Source organism: Oryzias melastigma, linkage group LG23, assembly GCF_002922805.2.
Source record: "Oryzias melastigma strain HK-1 linkage group LG23, ASM292280v2, whole genome shotgun sequence".
NCBI lineage: Eukaryota > Metazoa > Chordata > Actinopteri > Beloniformes > Adrianichthyidae > Oryzias > Oryzias melastigma.
The window spans coordinates 14,696,687-14,707,705 of record NC_050534.1 but is presented as its reverse complement, the minus strand read 5'-3'; the positions used below and the strand labels follow the sequence as shown (position 1 = coordinate 14,707,705).

The 11,019-nt window shown below is 40.5% G+C and overlaps 1 protein-coding gene and 1 long non-coding RNA gene across 6 annotated transcripts in view; one reads left to right on the top strand and one right to left on the bottom strand.

Annotated features, from left to right (window-relative positions):
• Positions 1-11,019, bottom strand: part of snd1 (staphylococcal nuclease and tudor domain containing 1) — a 181,017-nt gene that overhangs the window by 10,395 nt on the left and 159,603 nt on the right. Inside the window, exon 22 of the mRNA XM_024292246.1 lies at positions 6,825-7,028. Within this exon, the coding sequence (XP_024148014.1) occupies positions 6,825-7,028 (204 nt within the window). The remainder of the gene's footprint in view (positions 1-6,824; positions 7,029-11,019) is intronic.
• LOC112158751 overlaps positions 1-11,019 on the top strand; it is a 354,072-nt gene that overhangs the window by 336,953 nt on the left and 6,100 nt on the right. For all 5 annotated transcript variants that reach the window (XR_004947099.1, XR_004947100.1, XR_002921355.2 and 2 more), the window contains one exon: positions 10,265-10,316. This is a non-coding gene — a long non-coding RNA (uncharacterized LOC112158751). The remainder of the gene's footprint in view (positions 1-10,264; positions 10,317-11,019) is intronic.

Sequence of the window (11,019 nt, the reverse complement as noted above, 5' to 3'; positions counted from 1 at the left end):
CTTAGTAATGCAAGGATGGATATTTGGCATACAAATCTCTGTGAATCAGTGAAAGCTGATTTGCTTTGGCGACCCTTGACAGGATATGCAACAAGGTGAACAACATCATCCTCTGTGATTAATAAGGAAACACTGTGTATAAAATGTTTTGATTTTTTTCAGAGATCCCTAACAGGAGAGGAATTTTAAACACGTCTGACTAATTTGGACATTTTCAGCAGGAATAAAGCTAGTAAAAACTTTCAAGAAAAAATGCAAAAAGTAAACAAAATTATAACTGCTGCTAAGGATGGGTATTGTTACGATTTTATCGATACTATTCCCCCTTTGATCTAGTATTCTTAGATACTTTTGTGTGAAAACAAAGAGGGAGAAGACAGATAACAAACCATCCATATAAAAATCTTTTTATTTTAGAACAAATTCAAAAACAATATTAATTTAACTTCATATACAAAACCAAATTAATTCATTTTCCCCCTAATTTTTCTTTGAAACAAAGTAGAACATGCCGTGTGCGATAAGCAATACTGATAAAGCTGAAACTGATCGGTCTGGTAAAAATTGATGACGTGGCACCGGTACCAAACAGTACTAGTTTTGGTACGGCATCCGTAACTGCTGCTTTTTTTATTTCTGGCTCACTGCTTCAGTAGAACAATAGGATATTCCGTATGTAGTGTGGCTCTCTATGGACCTCCTTGATGGACTGGAATTCCCTTTTCCACAAGAGATTTTGATAATCTGCTTCTTCAAGGTAAATACAAAAGTTTTGAAGTGGGATTCACTACAAATTCTGAGATTTTTAGGAAGGATCAGATTATTTATTTTTTAATAATCTATTAAAAGCTTTGAATGTAAACATATGTACTTCATTTCTCTCATTACTCTAGGAAATACCAAAAATAAATAAAAACAGGAAGTACAGAGAGATTGATAAATGGAACAAGCCAGCCCTGCAGGCACTACGCTGTGAGCCTCTTCACCGATTTCCACTATGGATCCTCCACATCCGGCTTTAGCTACGTTTTCATTCACACTCAAACCCCATTAACACGGTTACCCTGCTGTGCAATTAATTATACAGAGGGATTTCCAACTTCCAGCTATAGGGACCTCATGAGGCAGCCTGTTTAAAGAGATGACAGTGTGAGCCAGACGGAAGAGTTTGCCACAACTTTACAAATTCATACATAAAATGCTAAGCCTGTGTGTGAATATCGCAACACAGGCAAAAAAAATAAAAAGTATATTTCCCAAAGCAGCTTCAGAGTAATTAAAAATTCCCAGATTCTCATCTGCAGCTTTCACTCTTAGCAGACTACCTCCCAGCTGTTTTCCCCACAGAGCGCCTTCTGCTGACACACACCAACACACGTTTCAATGAAGATCTCATGACGCCGTCCATACATGTTAATTTGGGATGTAAACACTAATGGTGTGTCTTAACCCTGTGTGCAGGGAACATATTGGAAAGCAGGCCCGGGTCGATGCGGTGTCAGTGACGGATGATAACCACGTTTGAGAAGAAATGACCGACACGTCCGCGTTGATAATTGACTCGTGATTAGCAAAGTGGAGATTATTAGCTTGTAACGCTAATGAACTTTTGCAGGTTAGCGCCAGTGTCACTCCGCTGAGGTGATTGGATGAGACAGTTAGGACCAAGTGACCTGCCAGACTTTGAATCAGTCATGTTGTTGGCAGCTGCTGACAGGAAACACTGGTGTAAAAGCAGCCGAGCACAACGGATAGTGTTGCTAACCGCACAACCATCTCCTCCTTGAGCTGCCATGACAGACTCATTACAGCTCGGACAAAGAAATATCAGGTCTGAGGGTGGCTTTGGTCAAAACCTGCTTGCTTACTGTGTAGTCAGTCAGGCACAAAGAAAAAAAAAAGTCTCCATTCTTTCTTTCCCTTCCTCGACTTTTATTTATTCTGCTTCTTGCTTACAGAGACAGAATTAATGCTTTGCTATCCTTTAATATAAGCTTAGAGTGACAAAATGGGCTGGTTAAACAGTGCAGACTAAGCAATCTGCGTTTTAAATCACGGCTCATTATCAGAAGGTCTAGTCCGAACAAATCTCCGCTTTAATTTGTGAGGATTATAGGTCATCATGACATTGCGCTAACAGACAAAATGCTAATTGGCCCAAGAAAAACCTGCAAGTCTCCTCGTAGATGCTGAAAAAAAGAATAGTAGAGGGGGGACAACAGGAAAAGAGGTGCTGATATAGATGGGAAAAAGAGGAAACAAAGATGGTGTGCAACTTGCAGGGGAGGAGAAAGAAAGAGGAAAAGAGATGACAGAGGTAGAAAGTGTGGTAGTGACTGAGCCAGAATGGCATGTTGCCATTTTAGGAGAGGAGAGTTGATGGTGCCAGGACCATTTAATGGCTTAGTGTGCTTAAGGAGGGGGAAGCAGCGAGTCAGTGTGTCATAGGTAGGAGCTGCAGGAAGAAAGGGGCCGCTTGTGACTTTGTATTAAAGTCAAACCTTCATCATCCTTTAGCTCGCCAGAGTGATCATCCTCACTATTACTGTTTAAATATTTTTACACCCATTATGAGGTTTCCCTTTCCTGACGGAAGAAATCTAACTGAAGGGAAAAAAAACTATATATATACAGATTTCTCCCCTAACTCAAGAACATGCAGTTGCTATCGGGTCCAATCAGAGCAAATGACATGGTTGACACTGCTCTAAATCTGGCTGCCTGGGGCAACTATTACTGAGCTGCTGTGCTTTGCTAACAGCTCATTTATGACACCAACATGCTGATTACATGTACTGGTGATAGACACTGTACAAGGCAGCCACTTGTACCTGGCAGAACTGGGCTTTCAGGACAAATAAAACGAAGAAAAAAAAACAAGTTCTGGATCTGAAAAAAACTGACAATATTTCAGGTGTAACTGGCTACTACATGTAGCGTTAACAGCTGTGTCCACTGCTGGATAGTGACTAATGATATCACTCTCCCATCAGAATCTACATATCAAAGCTATTTCCAAAACACACACTGACAGATGCATGACAGATTAAACCACATGAGATATTTCATGTACAGATGTGGGCTTTCTGCCTGCACAGAAAAACACTTTTAACCCATTTTGGCAACACTTTTTTTTAAGCATATGCCTCTGCGTGGAAGCGAGAACAATGTGTGTCCATATGGTGTGCACTGACAACAAGCACTAAAGTACGGCTTAAGGTGGGAAGGCACTTGAAAAAAGAAATAAAAGCCCAAATGGATGAATATCCCCTCGTGCTTTCACTCTCTTGGGACAATGCTACCCTCAAAGACTGGTGTTAACCTTCAGTGCACTTATGACTGACTATTAATGGTTGCTCAAGTGCCAATGAACATTACAGCCCATCTGTTATATAATGCTTTGGAACTGGAGCACAGATTACAACGACCGTGTTCCAATCCCCAGGAATGGATAATGAATAAAGAACGGAGGCAAAAACGGAACGGATAGAAAGGACAAAAGTCACTTTTACAAGAAGGCTGATACAGAGAAACTGGATGACGACAGCTGACACAGAGGGCAACCAAAGGTTGGATCTGAAAATATATTTTGCCTGTCGCTCCTGCACTTTAATATTGTTTGTCTGCAGCGGAACGGGAAGTGTGGCGCTCATAAATTTTAAAGTTTGCATCCTGCAAACATGCAACTATTAATTTGAAGCAACTCTAGAATCTATTAGCTACTTCATCAATACTTAAATTCATCATTTTAGTGCCACCTAAACTAAATCTTTCTGTTCCTAGTAAGGATCTGATCACATAATCAGAAAATGGGCTCAATTATTTAGTTTCAGACTCGACTGAAGTTGGATGTTGTATCCCGGTGTGAGATCGGATATTTATTTTATTATTATTATTATTATGATCGGCGCTACATATTTCAAGCTTATTATTCTAGATAAATGCTCTACTAGAATTTCATGAATGGATTACAACATTTTATTGTCGTAAAGCGCAGCAGAATACGACAGTAGTTTGAGCTGGAGGGACATAAAAACAGTTTGGTTAGAGTTAACAAGATGTGTACAGATTTGGACTTCCGTGTTCAACTACTTTTAATCAACTTTTTAAACTGACAGCAAGTGTCGCTTGCATTTTGTCTCAATTTAAGCGGGGTTCAGGGTGTATTCGGACTGGAAAAGTTACTGAGGAGAAGGCTATAAAGGTACCCCGATAAGTGTTTGAGACATGATTGTCGGGAAAACTGAAAGAAGCAAAGTGGATCATGTTAAAAGTTTTTTTTATGAGCCTACATTCATCAGACCTCATTAGAATCGTTGCTCCACGCAGGTCTACCAATGACGGTCTACGATGGCCGTTCCACTCCGAGAATGGAGCCGAGGTATTTCTGAGCGAACTGGAGTCAGTATGATTGGAACAAACCAAGTACACCTCAAAAGATGGACCAGAGAGCGGTTTCTGGTCCCAGGCCGAGTCCACTTGGGTGTATACAGACTGAAAATTTGTTCCGGATAAAAGTTAAAGTCCCATCAGTTGTCAAGTAGCTCGGTGTGTGAAAATTATTCTCCGCATTTGACCCATCCCGTGGGGGAGGGGTGAGTTGCAGACACAGCCGCCACCCCCCAATCTAACCTCTTAATGCTGAGTGTCGAGATGGAGGCACTGGGTCCCATTTTTAGAGTCTTTGGTATGACTGCCTGGATTTGAACTCACAACCTTCCAGTCTCAGGGTGAACAAAAGAAGTTTAATAAAATAAAACGAGGGGAAACCATGAATAATTTCATGAAATGTGTTCATTTTTTTTAAATGCGTTACAAAAGTATTGGAATGGGACTCGGTATCAGCAGATACCAAAAATCAGATTGATTCCTAGTACCTGTGCACTGATTTACTTTTAATAAATAAAAACTAAAGAGATTCTGATGACATTTGAGTTTTTGCTTCTAAGGCTGGAAAACGTGAACGGTATCATCGGTGGCCTTCACTTTGGAACAAGAACTGAAGGGAGAATTATCGACCAGAAAGCTTCAGGGCTTTTCTTTAACCCACATTTGTAAAGCACTTTGGAAACACTGCGGCTTGTTAAGCTTTCTCCAGATCAAAATATACGTCTGCAGCCTGAAAGTGTGTGTGTTGGGGGATATGCGTAGAGTCGCAGCTGCTGCATATTAAACAGGAACCATTTGATGCAACCAAACCTAAATCTGCAGCTTATAAGCCTATTGGGGCAAAAGCAGATTTTAATCACCGTCTGTAGTGTCCATTATCCCGGGACAACAATATGGTCACTGATCATGCTGGAGGTCAGAGGTCACAATGAATCAAAGTGAGTTAGTGTGTAAAAAAAAATACATTTCTAGAAAGATTGTGCTCTTCCTACCAGCCTTCAATTTGCATGAAGATTTCTTTTTTTAATGAACAGTTACGTGTTTCTCTGTTCCTCGGAGAGTTGCATTTTTTAAATAAAAGACTACCTCATTTTGGGGTTATGCAGAAGCAGTAATTGCAGCACGAATAAGTATTCTTCATTTTATCTTTCATGTACAGAGCCACTACGAGCCTGCGGGGCGAATTAGCACAATGAGAGAAAAGTAAATGAGCATTGCTTCATGCTTTGACAAAAATGGCCACCATCTGAGGCAAATTGTAGAACGGTGTCGCAAAGTGCATTATGTGAAACTGGGGACTGACAATTGAGGAGTTTTCATTTCTCCTTTTTGTGACGACGTTCGCATTACAAAACCCCAAGGCGTTTGGTGGAATAGTAGCTTAAATACATCATAAAAACCGACACGACAAACAGTGATTGAAGCTGTTGTTGCAGCAAGAAATTGTAAGAGCAACAAGTGGTACATCGACTGCAGTCTTAGACACATGGACCCCTGTACGGGTTGTCTGGGCCCCCTTAGGGTCATAGGCAGGTGCGACCAGATCTTAGGGGGAGCAGTGGTGCTTCTTGCAGCTCAAGGACTTCATGAAAATGGAACGTACCATTTTTGTTAAGTATTTGTTGCGATACATTTTTTTGTGCAATTAATTCATTAATCGTGAACTGAATAATCTATTTTTAATCTGACCTAATAATTGCTGTAAAAAGCCTCATTTTGGGATGTTTATGTAGAGAAAAAAGGAGAAAGAAAAGTGTGATGTTTTATCGCCAGCGTGCGTCCTTTTCCACAGGTTTTTTAGTTTCTTAAACAGGGCATTTCAATTTTCTTTTTCCAAGAATGTACCGTCACTTTCTAAATATTGTATTTGAGCTCGTCCTGCGATGACGGCTAAGACACATTGGTTGTGGGGAGAAAGGCTGAAATTGTGGCTTTGTGCTACAAAAGACTGTTGTGTTTGCGGGAACCACTTTAGCCAGAATGACAACTGCCAGTTTTGAAAAGACAAAGATGAAAGGATCTCTTTCTGCTGATGACATGTGTGGCTTTAGATGAAGAGGAGAAAACAGGCACAAATTCACCTCCAACCACTTATCCATCCATTTTTGTTTTCAATTTACACCCTCTTCCTTGTGTTTAGAGTCGCAGCAGGCTGAAGCCTTTCTCAGCTGTTATAGGCCAATGATTTATTCATATAGTTGCAAATCAGCTTAAGAATAAAAAGGTCCGGGCGGTAAACTCCAATAACTGGGCCACAAATAAATCAGAGAGCTGAACACTCAATACCCCCTCCTCCTGTAAAGGGAATTTTATCCCATTAGGTAATTTTAACCTTTTAGAAAGCATGTTAAAGTTCCTCATATTTAAGAGTGCAGCTGAAGTAAACATTTATCTTGAAATATTGTCGCCCAGCAGCTGTAAATTCAGGGACTCACCATCTTCTGCAGGTGTTTCTCCTTGCGGACGTCCACCATGACCAGGCCCTCCTTGACCAAGCCCAGGCCCACGTCATCCTTGGTGTCCCCAAACTGTATTGTGACGTGCGGGCAGCTGGCGCCCGAATACTCCACGTTCATCAGGCACTGGCTGTTCTGGATGTCCCGCACGATGCAGTCCACCACATCTGCACGAGCGTCCTCCTAACACGGAAAAAAAGGGTGCAAAGCGAGGAGGAGGAGGATGATGGATTGTGGGAACAACAGCCGAAAAATGAAAATTGTGGTTGGGGACAAAAAGAGGGCAAGAAGAGAGGGGAGGGAGGCAGAGAAAAAAGATGAAAGGAATAATTAGTGTTTTATCACAAACTCAAAAAAAAAGAGCTGGAAAGCAAAGGCTGATGGGAAGATATATGGATTTGACAAAATACTTTTTTAGGTCAAAAAGAGTCACTGATTCACAATGTATATGATCAAAAACCTGTTTTTGTTGTTTATCATTCACTCCTCTCTTGAAATTCCTCAGCATCCCTCTCTCTCAGACACACGGCTAACCTTGGAAGCTGTGAAAGGCCACTATCTGATTGAACACATGGTGGAAAGGACAGTGGATCTGTAATACAATCCTGACCTCGTGTCCTCCAGCAGTCAGGGTGGAAAAAACATGACAAACAAAGGGTGCTGCACCTTCAAAGGAAAAGAGGGGGCTGTTTTAAAAAACAAAAAAATCTGTCCCTGGCCATCATCCATTCTTTCTCGACATCATCCCTCTCTCTGCGTTCTCCCCCCCACCCACCCACCCTGGTCTTGTCTCCATGGCAACCCCCTTCCAGCTAGCCGCTCTTGGACATGTGTGTGTCTGCACAAGCAAGAGTGGGCAGGAAAGCTTTTCTGGGAGAGAGAGGGAGACGAAAAAAACAAAACAAAAAAAAAAAAAAAACTAAGGGCTTTTGTTGTTCCCAGCTCTCCCCCCGGTCAACTTGTCACAGGCGCTGCGGGAACGCTCAAGGCGAAAGAGAGGCAAGAAGGAACCAGAGGGGGAACCTACTGTCAAGGAAGAATGAGATCACACTAATGAACACCCAATCCAAAATAACGAGAGGCTTTCGAGTGTCCCATCTCACCTGACAGGCTTTTATTTCCCCTTAAACCTGCGCGGGAACTAAAGTGCCTTTTCCGTAAAGAGCCAAGCCAACAGGACGGATAGCGGGGGATGTTGACCATTGGATTCCACAAACCTGGCATTAAGCTGGCATTTTGACCAGACAATGCTCCGAAAACTGCAATTGGGTGGGAAAAAAATAAAGTTTGAAGCTCTGGAAAACAACAACCTACCAATTGAAATCCCATGCTTCCTATTAAGAATAAATTTAATCCCTAAAAAAATTAAATTACTACAGTACCGCAGTCCTTTGCACCTTTAACGGGTCTTGCAATTTCATTGATTTTTTTTCTTAAAAACATAGGCTTTTTTAAATTTTATTTTTTTGTTTTTTTATGTACAATGTTTCATTCTAGAATGCTGGACTTCTTTTTCTACAAAGGTTTGAACTTTGAGAGCTTAAACCGCGATGGTTTGATCCGGCCCAGTTATTAGGAGAAAAACATACAAGGATGTTGGGGAAAAAAGCAAGTTTGTAGTCCATTCCTGTGGCGAGATATAGTTATTTAAAGTGGCCATACCATGACTTTGTTAAGCCTTTCAGAGTGAACTATATCCACGTATATGATCACATATTACATTTGGAAAACTAAAAAAACTAATTATTTATGAAAGATTAGTTATTTTATCGTGAGTTTTTTCCTACCGGGAAGTAAAACGACTCAATTCCTGAGGCTCCGCCTGCCACAGCGTGTGGCTGCCAGAAACATAAAAATGAAGTCCCATCATGGCGGACAATACAAGTGATGGCAGAAAAAAATGAACAGGCCATCATTACAATCCAATGTGTGGAAACACTGAATTCTGCAAAAATGTGTGACCATACAGTGTGGTATAATGTTTATATATATATATTTATATATACAGTGTATCATTTAGATAACCACACTGGTGGTTAAAGATGTCATGGATCAATCTTAGGTCAGTGAATCGGATCAAATTGAATCATTTAAGATGAACAGATCTTAATCGGATCATCACAAATTATGACATGAATCAAATCGGTGTTAAAAAGAATCGTTACACCGCTAGTATAAAGAGTGTCTTGAAACATCTGTAATCCTACTTTGCGGATTTCATCTATTGTGGGTTATTTTGAGAACACAACCCCCGCAAGAAACGAGGGAACACACGTTTTTAACCCCCGCCCCCCAAAGTTCGCATGGATATGGGATAAAGAAAAACGAATCAAAAAGATCATTGAAATTGGACAACAATACGTTTACTTATAGTGATAAATTTAACTTTTTATTTTTGAAAGAGTTCTCTGATGCCACCAGCATCCAGTGGTCGAAGAGAATTGGTTAAAAGTCCAAGTCTATAACCGTTCGGCACTTCAGGAAAGTTTTAACAACATTGAATTTCATCTAAAATAAAAGCTGTTTTTTTATTCCCCCCCTCTAACTTTAAACATCTCTTGAATTTACTTTTAAGCAACAGTGATGACCTTCATAAAATGCTACTGAAAGGTATTATGGGAACGACGGGGAAGATGTGCGGTGTCGGCGCGGATTTCTCAGTCTTGCTTGGTGACCTTTACTTTGCAATTTTAGGCTTCATGCAGTAATCTCTCGCTGCCAGTGGATTTTAGCATGACTGTAATGAGAAAATGTTAAGACAGTGAAGGAAGTCATGCAAGTTAGTAAATAGATGTGCAGTCAGAGATAAGCCACTGCGTCGGAACTCCTTTTCTCTTTGACACTGCCAGAAAAAAACGGTTTAATTGGCTAAACAGGCGTCACGGGGAAAGTGGAGAGTCTTCAAAAATGGTTTCACCTTATTTTACCTTCAGCTGTGATCCACCACACTGGAACTACATTTCTGCATGTTTTTGTATTTTCTTCCTCTTCTGATATTTCTAACATATAATGCAGCTGAAGGAATATTTGAGAATAAAAAAAGAAATCAATAATTCCATCTTACAGCCGCACTTTCAGTTCCAAAAAAAGAACTTTTTTCGAGACAGTATGAAGCCAATTACAACTTGTGAAGCCAGATTTCTTGTGCAGGGCATGATGTGGCAGGTTGCAAGACAAAAGGTAACAACCTTTCCAGCAAAGGTTCAATGCAAGCGGGGACCCACGCTGTCACTGTAGGGCAGACGGCGAACGCATGGAAGGAAAAGTAAGGGAAACTGAAACGGGAAGATGCAGAGTGACAGGGAGGAGAGGTGGAGAGGTGGCGAGGGGCACGTCAGCTTCAACCATGTGCTTTAGCTCTTTGCGTTTGTGTGTGTTGTGGATGTAACATGTAGGCAATGTTTGTGTCCCCTGGGCAGCACCAACAGATGGGCCACTTCATTACTGACTCATGAGACGGCACACGCCCAGGTAACACCGCCGCCGCCGCTGCCGCACACACGTTTTCCAAGAACGAGAAACGACAAAACCTTCACAAACTGATCATTTTCTCATGTAACAGATGATTTACTCATTATTGATTTGTAGCTTTGAAAATCTGGAGCGTTTTCACCTGAACTACAACTTAATGTATGTAGAATACTGCGTGCTACCAAGTTAATTCCTAGATTAGTCCTCATGTTGGTTTAATGGAATCAAATCCTTAAAATTTGAGAGAAAATGTTTTTAACATGTTCTTGTTGAATTTTTCTGAAGTATTACCACTATGTCCAAATTCCTTCACTACTCACACCATAGTGCACTATATTTACTTTTTTCTAGTAATGTCTGAATCTACAACTCCAAAATCCAGTGCTCTAGAAATTTCCCAGAAGTCTTCAATGTTTATCAATGCTCACTATATTAGCAAATATAGACCACAATGCATTGTGGTTGAACAATTTTTGTAAAAAAAAAAAAAAGTGTTTTTTTTAAATAAACCATCTATATTTTCATCATCAGAACACAGTGGATTTATAAACAGACGTCATAAAATGCTTGTATAGATTAGATTACTTTACATATTTACCGTTAAAAAAAAAAAAATAGTGAGCGTGGTGTCCGAATCCCTTTTAAAATCCATGACACTGGACAACACTATATAGTTTTTTAGTAGTAAGGGATTAGGGTGGAA